Consider the following 21,306-nt stretch of genomic DNA (forward strand, 5'->3'; position numbering starts at 1 on the left):
ATCTTTATACATCTACCTACCACCTGATGGAATATACTTACTACTGGCCAAGAGCTTTATGTGTTTTATTTCCAAAAGAGCTACCACATGAGATTATATTACCATCATTCTCATTTTCCAGCTAAGAAAGGGGAGTAATTGGCGTGAAGTAACACAGCTACTGAGGGGCAGAGACTGAATTTAAGTCAAAATCTATTTATCTACTCACCTTAATCACTGTCAGGATGAAAGAATAGGACAAAACCTCTCACTTATAAAACTGATAAGACGATAAGCATGCAAACCCCCCCCCCCCAACTTTTCATAAAAGAAGACTAGTAGGAAAAAAACTCAAGAGTGGTTGGGTCCAGAGAAATTGGATTTTTAACCTACCTTTTTTACAAAACTTTGTAACAGATATACTTTTTAATTGGAAAATACAGAATACATTATTTTTTAACTTTTTTTTAATGTTTATTATTTTTGGGAAAGAGGGAGACAGTGTGTGCAGGGAGGTGCAGAGAGAGAGGAAGACACAGAATCTGAAGCAGGCTCCAGGCTCTGAGCTGTCAGTACAGAGCCTGACACAGGGCTCGAACTCACAAACCATGAGATCATGACCTGAGCCGAAGTCAGATGCTTAACTGACTGAGCCACCCAAGAACCCCAGAATATGTTATTTTTAAAAAGAACTGTGGTAGGGTCCCCTTCCAAAGAAAGAAGAAAAAAAAAAAAAAGAAAAAAACACCTCAAGGCAACCTTGTTATTTGTATACTTGACAACCTCCATCCCCACCCTGTAACATAAGACCACTTAATCAGAGTAAGTTTGTGTGTCACCATATATGGGAGACAAAGAAATAAAAAATATATAAGAACCTGTGCCATATGGCATTTGGGGCTCAGTTCTTTGGGTACAAACCCAACTGAGCAGTGCCAGCAGGAATGAAGTTGCTTCCTGAAAAGAAAAGCCTCGGTTTCATGACTCTCTGTGCAAGAATCCTGCTACATCACTTGGGGGTTCATCCAGGATTCAGAGTCGGTGAGTTGCCACCTCCTTTGCCACTGGGAATGTGAACCATCAGGGCACCAGGAGAGGCTGGCGCCAGCAGAGCACTTGATCCGAAGGAGACTAGCCCTCCTGGCGTGCTGGGGAGAGGACCCTGTGTGCGCTAATGGAACCCATGAGGCTCAGGAACCAGCTAAGGGAGCACCCATCATACTGGTAAAAACCCGGGTTCGTTTTGGTAGACCTGCAAGAGGCAGAAGGGGAGCCTGATCACCTCCCAGAGTCGCACTAGTAATTCCACAAGGGACAAGGAACAAAGTTGCAACTCTAAGGCACTGGGCGCTGGGTGGCAGGTTGGAGTAGCCATGTGACTGTGTTTGGGGACTTTTCTCTATTTCCTGGATCAATGACTATGATAATTATAGCCAAGTGTCTCTGGTTATTCTATATCAGAACAGGGACTTTAAGGAATATTCCCAAGCAGCTGCCAAAACTTTTGTTTCAGGGAAATTCCTTGCCTTCTCTGGACTGACATTTACTGCCTAAGTCCACTGGTGGAAAACAAAACAAAAGAAACTGGTGCCTGCTCCTCTGTCCAAGCTGACAAGATTTAAAACTGCGAATTCTCTTTCTCTGCCTTCCGCTGGCACCTTGTCTCTTCTGCGTTTCCTCCACCCCCCCGCCCCCACCCCTCCTGTTTCTACACCACTTGGGGGGTGGCCTGCATAACTGGCTCCTCAATGCCTCTGGCACCATCAGCTCCTCCTCCCACCCAAATGTCCAGGATCAAAGAATTCCACGTCAGATTTCCCCACCAATGTTCCAGGTAAAGATTAACCATGGGGAAGGGAACAAATTGTGTTTCACGGACCCAGGTAAAACGTATTCAGTGTTTAAGCTAATTTAAGTTTGTTAGTTTAAGACAGTATTTATCAACATTAAACACACACACACACACACACACACACACACACACACAGAAACAAACTTTTATTCAACCTAGATTTGCTGAAGGTCAAATAGGTTCATGTTATCTCTGTTCTAATTTGCTAACAAAAGGATGACTTAAAGTGATGGTTAATTTTGTCTGTCTCAAAGTTTTCATGGGTAATCCTTAAGATAGCTTTCAAAGTCTTTGGTAACCTAAAATGTTAAAGTTTTGCTCGCATGATAAATTGAGATTTAATTCATTAGATATCTAACAAGAGATTAAAGCCCTATTTACTAGATGTAGGTTTGTGCTTCTCACTTGTTGCAAAAAACTAAGGGTATTTGGAATTGTTAAAAAAAAAAAAACATGCTTTGTGCTTAATGTATTCGTAAGTTTGCCATCTAAAAAAAAAATTCTGATGTAACAGAGTTCGTAATTGGTTACTACTTAGTTTTCACTGGAGACTAAGGTTTCTAAGAGTTAAAATTCTGCTACATGTAGTTAAAACTGATAAAAATTAGAAAAGCAACTCTGTATGTAGATAAGTAGGAAATATAAAAAAAATATAAATAGAAATAGAAATATATATTGTTTTGAAGGTAAAAGAAAGTAATTTTGTCCTAAATGAGACTGGTTATTTGGAGAGAAATGGCTTGGGACAAAATCTAAATGCAAAGAAAAGTTGTAGAAGGTTTGTGAAGAAAAATCTTTAAAAAGACATTTAATGTGTGGTCAGGAAGGACCAAGGTTAAAATAAATGGATTTTAAAAGTACACGGGGTTAAGATTAAAATTCCTCCTCGTTTGATCCAAAGGCTGGGAAAATGATGGCAATACTCTGGTGCCAGCCTCCAAATCCTCCACATTTGTGTTATTCCTGTTCAGCAGAGGAATGGACGCCTTTGCCATGTGAGGGATGGATGATAAATGAAGGGCTTTTACTAAGATACATGGGAGCCATTTTACTAAACTTAGCCCGTTGTATGCCAAAAGTGGATATCCACATGGCTGAAACATTTATGTGGGCATTGTTGAGAAAGGCAGGGAAATAGACCTTGACTTTGGCTCTTTAACCCCTTCCCTCAATGGCCAATGATTGATATGTAAGTTACTGCTGGGCCAAAATAAAATTAGTGCATCCTACAACAACCAAGAAAATATTGCTTGGTCACAGTCCATACCTCCAACATACCCCCAAGGTCCTACAGGCAGGAAATGGAGGGGTCAAAACAACAAAACAAAACAAAAAACAGGAAAGACCAGGCCAGCTCTCAGAGGTAGAGTCAAGCCTGGTTAAGAATGACTACTCCCAGCAACTCAGAGACTGACAGGGCTTTTGGCTGCCAATCGCATAGCCAGCTGAAACAAGGGGCCAGGAGGTGAGGTTTCTCCTGGCAGGCTATAGGAAATTGAGATAAGGGACAACTTTCTTCCTTTTTCCTATAAATGGGTAATTCCCCATCCAAGGCCATTACTCCATTGGAATGCATTATGATTCATTTCTTTGCATAAAGGCTTGGCTCCCATACAAATTGGAAGAGGGAACCTGGCCCCCAGAGGAACATATCAATAACAATACTATCCTACAATAGGAGGTGTTTTGCAAATGTGAAGGAAATGGGGAGAATACCCCTATGTTCATTGTTTTTGGGCCTTAAAAAAATTGAGATATAATAATTTTGTTAAGTCAGACTCTTAATGAGAGAGATGTTTTAAAAAAAATTAAGGAAATATAAGATTTAACCCTTAAATTATGCTAAATTAGCCACTATCTTACAAACACAAAATGAGAGCTCAACGGCCTTCCTGGAGAGGTTGAGGGAGGCTCTCGTTAAATATACGGCTATCTCCCCTGATACCCCTAAGGCTGAGATAACTTTAAAGAACAAATTTGTCACTCAGTCAGCCCTAGATATTCAGAGAAAAATGCAAAAATTGGCTGTTGGCCTTGAAGGGACTCTGGAGGAGCTCTTATAAGCTGCCAATTGGGTATTACAAACAAAACAGAAAAGGAAGCTTAAAAAAAAAATCTGAGGCCTTAATTGTGGCCTTACATACTATGTCAGACCAGACTTCCTGAGGTCCTGGCACCAAGTGCCATTTATATGGCCATTCAGAGCACGAAAAGGAGAACGTCCTCAGAGGGGACAACCAAAATGAACACCCCATTAGCCATGCCCCTATGTGGAGACAATCACTGGAGAGCTGAACACCCCTCAGGGACCTCTATCTGTGAGGGTTCAGATAACCAATGTCCCTGGAAGGGACTAACTGGGGCCTGGGGTTCTTCACGGTGGCTCCCCTAAACCAACTGTTTATCAGAAACCCAGAACCTCAGGTAACTCTAAATATGGAAGGAAAACTGATTTTCTGCTTAACACCAGAGCTACCCTTTCTGTCCTCCTTTCCACTCCAGGCCAACTATCCAAACACAGCACGACAACTAGAGGCATCTTTGAAAAACTAAATTTTTCTCTTAGACCCTGGGATGTATATGAGGAAACCTACTTTTTTCTCATTCTTTACTGATAATGCCAGAGAGCCTTACTCCTTTGCTAGAAAGGAACATTGTAACTAAATTAGAGACTATGGTGCTACTAACTCCAGGACAGATAAACAATTATGTGTTTTTGGAAATTACTGGATATTATATGTGTTTTGGAAATAACTGGATATTAAAGGGTTCAGGAAAATAGTTTGCTGCTAAATCAATTATTAAAGGAGACTCAATCACACCTACTCTCTCCAAAAAATAAATAAATAAACTGGGGTCTAACTCCTAAACACTGTCTCTAGCCCTTGGAATGGTTACAAACAAGCAGGGCAATTACTATTACCAAGCTCACAGAGCTAAAAGATGATTAAAACACAGCATCAGGGCTTCTATTTAGGGAGGGACAAAACTTATCAAATGGCCCAAAGATGTTTACTAGAAAAAATTTGTCAAGGACAGTTCTCCAAGTAGTATCAGGCTGTGAAGTACGTCTTAGAAACAATCCTTTCAACCACAAACTTGCTTTCCCAGACAGTCAAGGAACTGGAGACTACCCAGGAAAGATTAACAATTAGGTCTCACTCAGATGCCAAGGTCAAAAAAAAAAAAAAAAAAAAAATCCACCATCTGTTTGTATGGGTTAATACTTTTATTAATTGGATAGAGGCCTTCTCCTACAAGACAAAAAAGGCACAAAAAGTAATAAAAATTCTGCTTTATAAAATAATACCCAGGTTTGGCTTACCTAAATATTTACAAATTAATAATGGTAAATGGCTGCCTTGACTCTTTCTCTAATAGAACTCCTGGCTCTTAAAAAAGTTTTACACATCAAAATAAAGCAGACTGTCTGCTTATACTCAGCAAAACTCTAACACCTCACAAGGATTACATGCCAAACTCTTAAAAATAGAGCCACCATTGATTACTTACTGCTCCTGCTTCTCCATCACTTGGGTTATGAGAGATTCCCTGACATATGTTGTTTACAAAGTCAGGGTCTCTCCTAGATTATTTGACAGGTTTGGAAACTGTAGACATTATCTTAAGACGCCATCTTATTGGTCAATATAATCTTTACTTTGTGTTTTTCTCTTTATGTCTACTAACGTTTATGCCACCTCATACCTGCCAGCCTTCCTGTAAAACCATACTGTGGGCCATTCGACCAACCCTTGGGTAGACTAACTGCTGTACCCCTATACCGTCCCTTAGCTTGAAGAAGCCAGAACGGTCATTGTCCCTGTTCCTTAACAGTAGTTACAGGCCCTATGCCAGGGGAGAAATAAATAGGGAAAGGGTTAACATTAGGCAGGGAGAGATAAGGGACCTTCAGGGAAAGACTGCAGCTGCAAGTGGGAGGCTAAAAAAGCAGATGGGGTTCTCCCCTTATAAAATCCTTTATGGGCACCTTGTCCCCATTATCAAGGGCATAAGCAGGGGATCTAAATGAGATAGACAATCTAATCCGTAACAGATACGGGCCCTTGGCTTTACCCTAACCACCTTTCACCACTGGGTCAGGGAACGATTACCTGTGAATCTGCCTACAGATGCTCACCCCTTTAAACCAGGAAATGCAATATGGATAAAGTAGTAAAATGTCCAACCCCTAAAGCCCCTCTGGAGGGGACCATTCACTGTCATTTTGTCCACCCCTACTACAGTAAAGGTAGCTGAAGTGGGTCCCTGGATTCACCACAGCAGAGTGAAGCTGGCATCTTGAAACTGGGAATGCGCTCCTGATCTATCAATGCTGTGCAAGCTGACCATATGGAAGAAGCAATATGCAACTCCAAAGGCTCCAAGAAACTGCAGCCCTGCTTTAGTCACTCCAGAAGCTGACTAATCCATGCATGGCAGAAGCTTGAGGAATCAATGTCCTTAAGTCCAAAAGACTGTCCTTATTTTCTACATGTTTCCTTACTGTGATGCACTATCACGCCTTGTTTCCCACTACCATTGTGATTCCTGCTCTACTCTTTTCCATAGGTTGGCAGAGGCTGCCTCGGCTGGCTAAAAATGTGATGAGAGGTTTTTGTTAACACTCACCTTCCTTTTGGGAATAGACTATTTCACTGGTACCTACATGGGGAAACAATGGCCTTAAGAGACTAAAAATTAGATCCCCACAAACCTTATAGTAAAACAAAATACCCCAGTCCTACTATTGGGGTTTGGCTTCTTAAAAGCTCAGTTACTGGAAAAAAAACTGTCTTGCCTAGTGGAGAAAAGTTCATTGTCGTCTGTTAAAAACTTAGCATGCCTATGCCAAAGATTTTATAACTGTCCGAAAAACCCAATGGTGAGCAACCTCAGGTCACCTTGAGCCAGATCCCCACCCCTTGTCTAACTTCTCCCATCTCTGAGAGGCCTGAGACAATGTCAACACAGGCATCAAAGGCGAGTCCCAGGTGGACTATGCTAGATATGTGCAAAGACAGCCTATATACTACTTCCCTCAGTCTGGTCAGGGTCATATGTGCTGGAAACTACTCATCCATCTTTCTTCCTGCTCCCACTTGCTAGAGAGAAGTATTTGGGATTCCAAGTATATGGGGACAGGGAGACTCAAAGAAAGCAGCATGCCTTACAAATTAATACTCAAAAAGATAATAAATGGCCTCTGGAGCATATAATACAATATCATGGCCCTGCCACCTAGGCAGAGGATGGGTATTGCAGCTACTACACTCCTATTTACATGCTAAACCGCATAATTAGACTGCAAGCAGTTGTAAAAATTGTAACAATGAAACTGCCAGAGCTCTTAACTTACTAGCCAAACAACAAACCAAAATGTGCAATGCCATCTATCAAAATTGCTTGGCCTTAGATTACATGCTTGCTTCTGAGGGAGGTGTTTATGGAAAATTTAACTTGAGCAACTGCTGCCTACAGATAGGTAATGAGAGGAAAGTCCAAGAACAGATCACGGATCAAATGAAAAAGGTTTCTCGTGTCCCAGTCCAGACCTAGAACGGCTGAAAGCCTGGGGAGTTATTTGGAGGATGATTTTCAACTCTCAGGGGATTCAAAATCCTCATGGGAATTATCGTCCTAATTTTAGGAGGCTGCTTAATCTAACCTTGCTTAGCTCCCCTGGTTGTAGTCTGCCTCCAATCTCATTGAGGCCATAATTAAAGAAAAAAAAAAAAGCCACTCATGTAATGATGTTATAAAAATTTAAACCTCTAAACCAAGACGACGCTCTTTGACCCTAAATAGAGGGGTCTGAGCATCAGAGGGGGTAATGTGGTAGGGTCCCCTCCCTAAGGATAAAGAAAAAAAAAAAAACAAAAAAACTCAAGGCAACCTTGCTATCAGTGCACTTTACAACATCCCTCGTGACCTTGTAACATGAGACCACTTAATCAGACTACATGTTTGTGTGTTACCATATATGGGAGACAAAGAAGTAAAAAATACATTAAAAACTATGCCACGTGGCATTTGGGGCTCAGTTCTTTGAGGACGAGCCCAACTGAGGGGTGCCGGCAGGAATAAAGTTGCTTCCTGGAAAGAGAAGCCTCAGTGTCACGACTCTCTGTGCGACATTACTGCTAGAGAACCAAACTCTCTTCCTCTGTCCCTACTATTTCGTTGTTTGTAGATTAGTCTTAGACCTATGGAAAATGTTAGCAACTTCTGTAAGTCTAAACAATATCAATTTTCTCCTGCTTTTAATATGTTATAAATCTAATCTAAGAATAGATTTCGAGGATAAACATTCACCTTACATGAACAAGCAAAACAGTGTCAAAAACAACCAAAGCATCTATCAGAAGAAAATACATTAAAAAAAACCTCTCATTTACTACTTACTTCTCAACTTCCAAGGAATTAAAAACTTCATATCAAGGGATCAAATTTCATTTGAGACTTCAGGATAAAAGAGAAAGGCTTTTTACCTGAAATTTTTATTATAATTCATAACCCATAATTGTGTTTTTAATCCCTCCTTGACAGTAAACCTTTGGAACCTGACAATATGTGTTACTTTCATTACCTTCACAAGGTTCTTAAATAAAAATGAGAGTTGGGTGAATTTATTTCACATCACTGTCACCATCCCTTCTTTTTAAAATTTTTCTTTTTTAACGTTTATTTATTTTTTGAGAGACAGAACTTGAGCAGGGAAGGGGCAGAGAGGGAGAGGGAGTTACAGAATCCAAAGCAGGCTCCAGGCTCTGAGCTGTCAGCACAGAGCCCGATGCGGGGCTCAAACCCACGAACTGTGAGATCATGACCTGAGCCGAAGTCAGAACTTAACCGACTGAGTCACCCAGGCTCCCCACCATCCCTTCTTTTATTAATATAACACGTTATCCTTAAAATACCTGTACTTGTTATCATTGAGCTCCCCTAAATCCTAATTTTATATATATACATGTAATATACATGCATATACATGCATACACATGTCTATCTTGAGAAAGATCCACCATTTTCCAGATACAAATATAAAAGTATAAAAATATACTAAAAAATATATATATATATACATATATATATATACACACACACACACACACACATAAATATATAAAATGAAGCCTTTAAATGTCCCATAAGTGATTTGCCATAAAGTCCCCAGGACAAGCCTTTCAACTGAAATATGGACAACTGGGTGGCACACCAGCAATCCTGGTTATACTGACAACACAAATTTTCACCACCCGAAGAAGCTGAACATGCCTGTTTCTTGTAACCTGTAAGTAGAAAACAAGCTCAAAGTGGCTGTGAGGATACAATGTGAGGATTAGCTGAAAGGAGCCCCATCTGGGTCCTGGTCAAGAAACTGGTACTAACAGTAACTTACCAAGCAGGCCCAAGAGCTCCAGGAGAGTCTATAGCAGTTCTTAATTACATGGCCCTCTCCTCCCTTACTCTGGTAACTCTGGAATGCTCCATCTCTGCTTTTACTTCTTCTGCCCCTACAACTGTTCTCTACTCCCTGTTAGGGTTGCAGGAATAGGGGAACGAGGATAAGCTGAAACGCCATGGGTCACATTATATTGGAGTAAAATGAGACAAAGACATAAAAAGACAAATACAGATGTGGGTACATGTGCTGTGTTTGTGACCTTTCATTAAGAAATAACTGTGTTATGATGTTATGTACTTTACTTGAGCAATGATTTCCACAAATCCTACTGTGTGGGCTGTGCAAGAGTGAACTGGGAAGCAGGCAACAACAATGCAGCCTGGAAGCTGAGCAGAGGGGGGACCCACTGTCACAGGACCCAGTGTCAAGTATAAGAGCTGACTGCTGCCATATGCTTGTGGATTCACAAACAAATTTCCTCATATGGATTGAGTTTGTGTCCTTCCTACTCTGTCTGCTATTCTCAGAGACCCGGCCAAGGGCCACAGGAGCCTCTTAAGTGGCATCACTCTCCTCTTTCCATCTTCTGCTTTTGTTTACTCAAGGCTTTTCTTGCCTTACAGCTTTTGCCTTCTATCTTTTTCGAAGTACCTTTCTGAGCCACTTTCCTTTTTTCACTCTCTGCATTCTTCACTCAAATCTACCAAATATACATTATCTGATCTAGTTGACAGTTACCATCAATATGGTGTCCCTACTGGGCAGAGCTCGAACTAACCCAAATCCAATCACCTGGGCTAAATCTCCTGGGGATACATGTATGAAGTGTGATATAAAACACACAAAAAACTACAAAAACCCAAACCCACAACTTCTAACTGCCTTGTTCAAGAGGAGATTGCAATAGGCACTTAAGAGTCATGTCCAGAGTAAGCATCATGAGATTTCTATGTTACTGGCATCCCTGCTTTGCCAGGTGCAATTATATAATTTTGAAAGTCACACAGATTAAAGTGATGCTCTGTTGCTTGAGAAGAATGAATAATGATGGAATGATCTAAAATTTGTACTCCATTTTATATTTTTAAAGCACTTATATCCAAGGGAAAATCTGGATAGCTTACTCTGGTAAGCTATCTCTGGTCCAGAGATCCCCATTGTCAGAAAAAATGAACAGATGCTTTGGGACCAAAGATAAGTCTTTAAGGATTAGTAAATTGGGTGTTTTTAAATTCCATACAATCCCATAGCTGATCTGCCCTGGAGCTCTTGTGCTAAAACCCCTGGTGGGCAAAGTATTATGAGACACCAGTGGAGAATTGGTATATACATTTATTTAGGAGAAATAATGGTCTCCCCACTGCATACCACCTGGTTTCAGAGACCTGAAAAGAGGCCCCAGGTCTGAAAATCCTAACAAAAGCAAATCCAAAAGTTAAACTAGTATAAAACTGAGGGGAAAATATCGAGGAAGCCAAGGAATAAAAATTCCTTGTTTAATCTCTGGAGTCTAAATACTCCTATATTCTTCTGGACCTCTCCTTTAAAAAAAAAGAAAAAAAAAAGAAATTAACTCAAAGTCAGTATATCTGACTGCCTCATTTGGAATTAGAAACATATTTCCTGTTGTCTTCTCCAAGCACTCCAAGACACAGATCACATTATCCCTAAGGAACATGTCCAGAATTTGACCTTAGTAGATTCACAGTGTTCTACATTCTGAAGCCAGGACATTAGAAAACTGTATTGCATTATGCAACTTTTCTATCTATCTTCTTCTTTATTTTGTTTTATATTACTTTAACTTAGATCTTACATGTAGTGCATCATTCTTTCCCAGGTTAGGGACACCTGAAAATCTATATGGGGAAAAAGATGTCTCATGTCAAATCTACCTGCTAACCTATGTAGGTTACGACAACCATGAGAGCTTTAAATCTTATGTCTAACAATACTGTGTCTTAAATTTAAAATTTTTCAGAGAGAGTAGATCTTATGTCTTATCACAAGAAAAAAATAATAATAATAAAGGAGCAGGAAGAAACTTTGGGAGAAGACGGGTATGTCTGGTCTTGATGGTGGTAATGGTTTCCCCAGTGTACACATGTCTGCAAACTCATCGAGTTGTAGATGTTAAATATGTACAGCTCTTTATATGTCAACAGTGTCTCAATAAAGTAGTAAAAAAACCCAAAACTCTTCCAACTCTCTGCTATGTCTGAAGAATGCAAAGTATTTCATCTGAAAATATTTTAGTGAACATAAATTTAAATTATGAATGAACTGTCTGAAAGTCATGTAAATATTTATTATACATGTGTACTGGTCTGCAATGTTAGCATACATTTCTAGGTACAAATGAAATGCTAATAAGCTTTTGGTTGAATGAAATCCAGTTTTCCAAAGTTAAGGTACTTTTTTAGTGTAATCACTCTGTAACAAAAATTAAAAAAAAAAAAAAGGAAAATATGACATGGGCTCTACAGTAACACAGACTTGATCTCAAATAACAATTCTATACTTTGTATGACTCCTGAGACCCTTAGTTTCCATTCCTGTAAGATGAATATGGTAACAGTGTCTATCTTGTGGTCTTTGTGAAGATTCAGTACAAGTATGCATGTAAGGCCATTAGTAAGAACTTGACAAATGTCAAGATTATAATAATATCTTTATAAGCTAACAAGTAGTCTTTTAATTGTTAAAAAACATCTTAAGAGAACAGAAGATTTTATGTCAAGGGAATTTATTTACATAAAAGCTGTCGTTATTTTCGTAAACACCCCAAACTTTTGTATACAGCAGTAATCAACATGCCAATTCCTACCAGTTTTTTCCAATGTATATTATCATACTTTCTATACCAAATACCTATTATTTGGCTATATATAGTATTTATATCTTTTCACATTTTCTATTATTGGGAGATTTCAATGAGTGATTTGGGGTTTTATTCTGTTTGCTTGTTTTAGTCATAGTCATCATGAGAAGATGCCACATTCATTGTTGAACATTTCTAGGAACAGCAAGGCTTCCATTCAGCTATCTTTTTAAATAAGGAGGAAAAATATTAAAAATTATTCAACACTAGAGCGGAAGATTCTTGGACTCATGACCCATAGTTCCCTGAATGCATATGGTTGTGAAGAACTAAAATAAAAGGATGAAGGTTCTATCTTGTTTCATCTTGCTTGCCTTTTTAGAGGTCAAGAAAGGAATGGCTAAGTAGAGAAAATGCATGGACCTTGCGTAATAGAATTGTGGACTAAGTACCTCATAGTTATCTATCCACTGCTCAAGGAAACTCAGTGCCCAATTATCTTCAGTGGCCTGTCTTATAGGTCTTTTAGGTAGAACTGGTTTCCAACTCGTGGTCTTACTAACAAGGATCATTCATGGGGAAACACAAAAAAAGCTCCCTTGCTCCTGTGCAGCTTCCCCCTTTCTTGGCTCCTCCTGCCTGACCAGGTGAATAGCCCAGACAGACAAAAACCTAAAAGGCCAGAGCATGCAACTCTTTGTGCCCATTCAAAGTTCATGTGGACACCCTTCACTTTATTATCAATTCCTTCAAAGAGGGCTTTAGAGGTCATTGCAGACAGTATTTATATGGGTAAAGATTACTTTGGGAAGAGACTGCAGTAGAACTCCTGAATTGAAAGAAAGCATGCTCCTCTGAACATACTTAAAAATCTCCAGAGCTGGTCAGAAAAATAAGCAACATTTGATAAACACTGATCCCTACAGAACTCTCTAACATGTATCTCCTCTTCTCTGTGACCTTGACTTCTATAATGTCCAGACTTATCTCCTCCATCCCAAGCCATTTCTGGATAGAGTCACCACAAAGATCTTTCTAAATTTCTAATCTAATCTTGCTCACTGGGCATAAGATCCATCAGAGGCTCAAGGTCAAATAAAGAAAAAAATAATAATCTGGACTCAACATGTGTATAAGGCCCTTCATTATCTGGCTTTTGCCCTCATTTCTCCCAAAGTTCTGCCTAATATCCTGACTTAATTGTATTTCCCAAACACTCCAGTTTCACTTATAAGAGGATTTCTCAACCTCTGCACTATTAACATTTTAGACCAGGTGACTCTTTGTTTTGAGAGGGCTGTCCTGTGACTTACGGAGGTTTGGCAGTATCCCTGGCATCCATGGAGTAGCTATCAGTATCAGCCCCCATCTAGGCCTCCACAAATCACAACAATCCAAAATGTCTCCGGACACTGTCAAAGGCTCCCTAGGGGTAAAATCACCTCCAGCTGAGAACCAGTGGCTCGCATCCTTGCCTCGCATCCTTGCCTTTTAATGTTAATCTCCTGCTAAAATAGCACCTACCTTTCTGATTCACTCTGTCCTGGAACCTCTCCACTTGGCTAACTCTTGAATCAGACATTTTACTCAACTGTTATCTTTTCCTCTCTACTTCCAAGTGGGAGTAACTGACCTTTTTCTGGGTACCCTGAGTACTTTGTGCTTAATCCAATCATAGCCAAATAATATCAAACACTTATATAAATGCTATTTTCTCTAGCAGACTGCCTGCTCTGTGAAAGCAAGGACTGAGTGTCTGGCCACTGTATCTCCAGTATCTGATACAATACAGCTCACAAAACAGGTGCTCAAAAAGTACTTATGGGATTGATGGATGAAAAGTAAACATAAGTATTCTATAATAATCATAAAGTTAAGAAAAGCAGGCAAGCCACATTAGTGGTTCAGTGTAATGCTCTCAGGTATTAGAAACATTTTATAACCTCATGTTTTATCACAACTCATGACTGATTTTCATGGATAGAAAACAGAAAATTACGAATAACAAAGCTAACTCACAGCTTGTAAGAAACGGAAAGACAAGATGGGGCCACTTAATGCTCCACAGGCATTACTGTCTTCAAAATCTCCTTCTTCAAGCAAGAATTGCTGGCCTTTAAAATGTTCTTTTTCATAGGCAACCCACCTAGAAATATAAAGGATATCCAATTAAGCCATGAATAAAAAAAAGAAAAAAGAAAAAAAAAAAGAAAATATCCCGATAAAGCACTTAGTTGTATTATCACCATATTTTAAAAAAACAACACATTGTTTTGTTACCATTTATAAAGACAGATAAATGCTGTATGCTTCATGGATCAATAGCTTTTATAGTTTGCCGGCTTTTCCCAACAAAGGTTAACTATTGTAGAATTACAACAGAGCAAAGCTTGCTAATTGTGGTTATCACATGATACTGTATCTCAATATGGTGGTGGTGGTGGGGGGGGACAGCCAATTAATGGAAAGTACAAATAGCCAATGACAAAAGTTACAAACCTATGCTGAGATTCAAAGAACCATTCTTATTTTATTGACAAAGCCCTTCTGTAATCACAGAGAATGATTACTATATTAAACATTTTTTTAGGGTTTCAATCAAAAGAACCTCTCAGTAGGCTTCAGATCTAAAACACATTACTGGTGGTTTTAACAAAGAGGAAATGCAACTGGGCTGGCATTAGCGCTGATGGCCCACACATATATGAAGGCTTCTGTAAAAATTTAGGGGTGGGCAATTTTGTTCCCACCATTTAATCAGTGGTGATAATGGGAACAGGAAGCACGGTGACACAGTATGCTCCATGGACACAGGTTTCTTGACTTCTCATCTAAAACTGTCAGTAAAGAACACTGATAAACACCATTGGTCATTAAGCTCCTCCACAAAACTTACCTTTTTATGGAATAATTCACAGTAGCTAACGAATGTAATGTGGGCATGGATGATTCATAACACACAATGGCCTGCTTAAATCTGCCTTGAGGGGCACTGTGGTGTTACAATGGGAGCCCCTCCAATGGAGAAGATTCCAGAATGACTATTTTGGGCTCGTGGGTTGGGAACTTCTGCATTCCGGGGCTTGACAAATGAAGTTGGGTATGGCTGACTACTATTGTTTTCAAAAAATTAAAAAACTACTCCAAAAAATTGTTTCCAAAGGGCATAAAATAATAGCAGTCGCTCAGCAATCATGTACACCTTCTCATTTTCTGCATGTAGGTGTGCATATGGCAAGGGAAGAGGGGGTCCACATGAATGGGGATAAACATTTTATATATCTTAGTGAATTTGTAATATGTACAAGAACATTATTTTATTCTTAAACTATTATGCAAAGATAAATTGCACAAGAAAGCTTTCAAAATTTTTTTTGAGTTTATTTTTGAGACACAGAGAGTGAGTGAGTGAGCTGAGGTGTGTGCGCGTGGGGTTGGGGAGGGACAGAAAGAGGGAGAGAATCCCAGGAAGTCTGCGCTGTCAGCACAAAGCTTGATGCAGGGGTCGATCTAATGAACTGTGAGTTCATGACCTGAGGCAAAATCAAGAGTCAGACACTTAACCTACTGAGCCACCCAGGAGTCCCCAAAACTTTCAAATTCTAAATGTGGCTTTCATTTATATAAATGTGGCTACTCAAAACATGCTTTTAATAAACCTGAATGGGAAAAAGAATAAAAGATATAGAAGACCTAAATATTAAAGACAGATTACTAAATTATTACATGATGACAGTTCAAAAATCTTCTCAGCTTTTTTACAATAGATTAAGTTTTGTCTAAGATTCAGTTTATATATTCATCTGGGATATTTAAAAACAGATGTTATCTGAGAAAAATGAAAAAACATCAACCTCACTTTTCTCTAGATTCCTCAAGATGGGACAGAGATGAGTTCTTACTACCTGCAGATAAACAGTTAACAAAAGTGAAAAGTGGTAGTAACACTGAAAAACAGTGAAATCAACTGTTCACTTTTAAATGGGGATATGACATTTTACTCCTACAGTTGTCATATGAAAAATGAAACTTGTGTATATTGTATCACAAGCCATAGTGTTTTCTTGAGAGTTTTTATAGAACAATTACAAAAAAACTCAGGAAACAATGCAAATCACAATCTAGTTAATGGGAAAAACATTCAGATTCCAAAGGGAAGAAAAGGCAATAATATTTAGCAGGGTTAACAAAAAGCATATGTGTTCACAGATTAGAGAAGACTGCAAATAAATATGACACAATAAAAATTTGTTTATCCAAAACGTGTTTGTTTTTCAAGGGCCTAATAATTTTTTAATTGAAGGATAAAGAATTAAATGATTACCAATATGTCAGACTAATTATGGATATGTCCCACATATCTAATATATGGCATAGTCTCTTATGTTTCCATTTTGGCTAGTGTGGCCATCACTTGATTTACAGCCAGAAACTGCAAAGTCTAAGTCTCTAAATGTAGACCCTTGAGAGATCTAAGACCCATCATTTAACTTCTATGAATAAATATTTTAGTAGAATCTTGCTAGAATAGCATGAAGAAGTTTTATGATGTTACTGCAAATAATGAGACATGGATACTTAAAATGAACCAACATTCCAAATAAACTATCATATCAACAGAGAGACCAACAATGTTCATGGAGGAATTCTAGTACTGAGTTGACAATGGCAAATAAGCTCTGATTTTATCTGCCAGGATACAAATACAAACCCATATCCCACCAGTTCAGTCATGGATTTTCTGGGGTCCCTGCCCCATAAACCGATGACTGAGATTAGGTTACACTTAGATTTATACTTAGAGGTTCTTTGGGGGGCTTCCTCAAAAACAGTATAATGCCAGAGGGTAACCGATGTAAAAAATACTTGACTTGGGAAACCTACAACCCAGGCTACTTCTTTAATGAAGGACTCACTGGCAAGATCCTCAGCACAGAAAGTTAACTAAGATCCACAGAATAGAGAATCAAAATTGGGGCTTCCATTCATATTCAAAATTTGTAAAACAAAATATATCAATTTCTTTTATCTGAGAGAGAGAGAGAGAGAGAGAGAGCGCACAAGCAAGTGTGCAAACGTGGCGAAGGGAGAGATAGAATCCCAAAATGTGGGGCTCAATCCCACAACCCTGGGTTCATGATGAGTCCAAATCAAGAGTCAGACACTGGAACAGACTGAGCCGCTGAGGCATCCCCCCCCAAAAATAATTTTATTTTGCAATTTTTTTTTTAATTTTTTTTTCAACGTTTATTTATTTTTGGGACAGAGAGAGACAGAGCATGGACGGGGGAGGGGCAGAGAGAGAGGGAGACACAGAATCGGAAACAGGCTCCAGGCTCTGAGCCATCAGCCCAGAGCCTGACGTGGGGCTCGAACTCACGGACCGCGAGATCGTGACCTGGCTGAAGTCGGACGCTTAACCGACTGCGCCACCCAGGCGCCCCTATTTTGCAATTTGTATCTTCTATATTGTGTTTAGCAATACCAAGTGTTTAAGTTTTAGAAACTATTTTCTACATTCAATCTATCTCAAAATCTCTAATACAATCAAGAGTTCACAGGAAAGCCATTAGTAACTATTTTTTTATTTTACAGTACCTTACAGAAAAGATGCATATTTTTAGATTAAGGCACATTCTTTTTGCTCTGCTTAGCACATTTTCTGTGATCTTCAAAAAACAGACTATTAATTGAAATATTGAAAACATAACACTCACACTCCACCGATGACACGAATTGATCCAATTCCATGAAAATCCCCATTATTTTTTAAGAACTTAGGGACAGAATCTATGTGTTCACTAAACTCTCTGGCCTGTCCACAGAAGTGAGGTTTTTCATAAATAATAACCTGGAAGATATGAAAGAAAATTACTTAACATGCTCATATTTTAGAATAGGTACAAAACTCATTTACTTAAGTGAGACTAAAAATCCCAACATGAACAGGGACACCATCCATTTTTTTCACTAATATTTATTTACAACGTAGCACACTGACTGATATTCACAAGGATTTATGTGGGTTATTACCATGAAGATACCTTAATAATATGTTTCTGTCATGATTATGCTGTTCTGGTTACCCCAATCCTAGGACCATCTGACAGGGTAAATTGTCTTATAATTGACTCTTAAATTACCTAATTTTAGCTCTCTGCCTGGAATTTAACACAGGCCCACCTTGTATTTATTGACTTTCCCCTATTAGACATAAATAAAAACACTCTTGAGGTTCTAGGACATAATAATAAATTATCTACTGGATTGAGAAACAACAGCTGCTTCTTATAACATGGTGGCTGCCCAGTCACTAGTAAGAAAGAGATATGCAAATTCCTGAATTTAAACATAAAACTTCCTAATAAGAAGAAATGATTGAAAAAATTATGGTGTTTTCTTTTTGTTGGTTTTTTTTTTTTTATATTGATTCATATGGGTGGGGAGGTAAGTATAGTAGAAAACCCATTTCTAGCATTTCATTTATTTTAAATTTGGAAGGTCTCTTCCACTATATTGGTGCTCTTTACTTCCCAAGTATGACCTGCCTGCCTTTAGTATGTGGAAATGATAATGGTGATAATGGCACTAATCTATCTACGTTCTATCACCAGGTCCTACTTGTGGCTAATGGCATATGTTGCATACAACTGGCAAAATAAGGCCCCATGCTAAAACATACTGACCAAGTTCTATCTAACTTGTTTTCAAAAATTTGTAAGATTATACAAACTGAAAAAAACCATGTAGTACAGCTCCTGTGTTCTACATATTTAATTTTCACAGGGTGATGTATTTGAAGAGATGAAGTTTTATTTGGTTTAATACTTTCTACATCTGAACACATTCAAACTAAGAAGCAGTAATTCTTTGATGAGCAAGCCGTCAACTAACACATAACAACTTGAAAATGTGACCATGTGTGATAGCTATTTCATTCATATGTCTCTACAACCTGTCAAACTGCAAATGTCCAGCCTGTCACACCTGAAGAAACTGAGACAGGAGTCACTCAGACTGTCACAGCTAATTTTGTATCTTTCAGGTCACTGGTTCGAAACCTCAGCTGCATGTTATCACAATCACCTGTAGAATTTGAAAACTTCTGACTACACCCCAGACCAAAACGATATTCTGTGAGTGGAATACAATCATAAGTATTTTTTTTTAAACTTGGATATGCATGACTCCAACACAGAGCTAAGGTATACTATGCTCAGATACTAACTTTTAAAAGATTCCACCTATGTGATTAAGAGAATGGTGGTCAATTCCATAAGTTAGAAAGGTGAGAAATGGGAGGGTTGGAGGAGCTGTGTCTTGTTTTGCAGGACAGGAGATAGATGAATCTTTGTTTCCATGCCTGCCTGTGGAAGTGCTATACGCTCGTTAAGCAGAGGTCTGGCTGAATCTTTGATCACTGCACTGGTTTTTTTTCCCCGCTCTCTTTTCACACACATTTTATAATTTCATTTCCTTTCCCCAAATAGGCTTAATCCTGGTGTCTCTACTGTTCCCTTCAGGTACTTATTTATTCTTACCAACTGATATCTGACAGGAGCTACCTACTGCTTCTTCTGATCACCCCTGATCTCCTTTCTGAGCATCACTCCCAAAAGACTGCTCAATATCTCTGCTTGAATGTCACGCTGCCACGTCCCTAGTCCCTCCCCACCAAATCAAAAATCAAACCTGTCACCTTTCCACCCTGTAGTAGCTGCTCATTGGGTCTGACTAGGTTGTCAGCAAGACCTCCATCCTTGCATACTGACCTCACTCTCCATCACACCATGGGTCCTCAGTGACTGTTCTGTGCAGTCATTTCCCACCACTCCCAACATCCACCAAGTATTATTAGAATATACCAGTCATCATTTTTTTACTTTAATAGTTCAAAATATGTGAAGATTAATACTGAAACTATAAAAGTCTGTTTTAAGACTTACCTTTAGGTTCATAGGCATTTCCACTTTTAGTCCACCCTTAAGATAAGAAATTTTAAAATTAAAGACTTAGAATATCTGGAAGTAACTGACATATGTAGGTTATATAAACGTCTGATTAGTGAAGATTACATACCAGTCAGCTTTAAGTTGTGGTAAATTTTAAAATTTAAGTACAGAACTCTATAGCAGTCAAAACAGACTCAGACTGCTCATCGATGTAGATAGGACAAGAACTCTTCAAAATATACATTCCAGATTACAACCAGTATAAGGAAGGAAACTGAGCTTTTTAGTCCTTAAGCACATGCAACTGATTAAAGATTTAATCCCACTGCAGAGAGTACCAAGAAATAGAGTGGAATTGCTAGATTTAAAAAATCTCCTTTGGCAGAGTAGATTTCCAAACCACTGACACTACATTTCCTCATGACAACTGCTCGGGCTTTCTAAATTAGAGTGCTTCCCCTTCCAAGTCCTATAAACACTTTTTATCATACTTACAGTCTTTGTGACATCAAGGTTGCAGAGCATAAAAGGTTAACCCCTTCACAAAAACTAATTCTAGAATTTCCTGTTTTTAATGCTACTCCACATTGTGGTATTTCTTAAAATTTTGTAGGTTTTCTTGGTTTTTATTTTTTAAAAAGTACAGAGCAACCAAGAATGGTTTATCACTCACCTCACATTTAATTGAAGAGTCTGCCCTCAAATAAAAATGTTTGCAACAAAAATAAATACTGCATGCACTTATTATCTTTAAGAGAGCAACCACTGACAGATCTATTTATTATTAATGCTGTGCTCATCATTCATTACTGCAATGGAAAAGCATAATTTACTGTAAGTGGTTTTCTAATAAGCATCAAAAAAAATTCAGAACTTTATTCAAAATTTTTGTACAATGGTACTTATAAGGAAATGGCATGCACTGTAATAAACTTAACACAAAGTAAATTCAGACATTTGTCTTCTAGAAAGCATTAAAATGTTTTCATACAGATATTCTCTATAATAAAAAAACAGAAAAATAACATATAGGTTGTTGATTCAGTAGTATACATACTCATTTCTCAAGATAGAGATGCATGAGCAATCACCATAGCTATTTAACTTTGGGCTCATGTGCATTTTGGAAAAATGCTTCTTTTTAATTTGCTTACCATCTGAAGTGGATGCAATGATTTAATTTCTGTTGCAGAAATCTCAAAGAGTCCATGGTCTTCCTCCAAAACTGTAGCTTGTCCCTTAAAATTAATATCTGGGTAGGCAAGCCAACTAAATAAGAAATGAATGGTTAAAG

The 21,306-nt window shown here is 38.5% G+C and overlaps 1 protein-coding gene across 1 annotated transcript in view; it reads right to left on the reverse strand.

Annotated features, from left to right (window-relative positions):
* The window catches only part of CRYBG3 (crystallin beta-gamma domain containing 3), a 129,674-nt gene that overhangs the window by 46,261 nt on the left and 62,107 nt on the right, over positions 1-21,306 (reverse strand). The window contains exons 9-12 of the mRNA XM_047099826.1: positions 21,167-21,281; positions 20,007-20,042; positions 17,778-17,911; positions 14,080-14,206 (exon numbers count right to left, since the gene is read on the reverse strand). Of these exons, the coding sequence (XP_046955782.1) occupies positions 14,080-14,206; positions 17,778-17,911; positions 20,007-20,042; positions 21,167-21,281 (412 nt within the window). The remainder of the gene's footprint in view (positions 1-14,079; positions 14,207-17,777; positions 17,912-20,006; positions 20,043-21,166; positions 21,282-21,306) is intronic.

This window comes from Lynx rufus, unplaced genomic scaffold (assembly GCF_022079265.1).
Source record: "Lynx rufus isolate CCGP_SWC_20201006 ecotype Redwood Valley unplaced genomic scaffold, mLynRuf1.p SCAF_5, whole genome shotgun sequence".
NCBI classification, from domain to species: domain Eukaryota; kingdom Metazoa; phylum Chordata; class Mammalia; order Carnivora; family Felidae; genus Lynx; species Lynx rufus.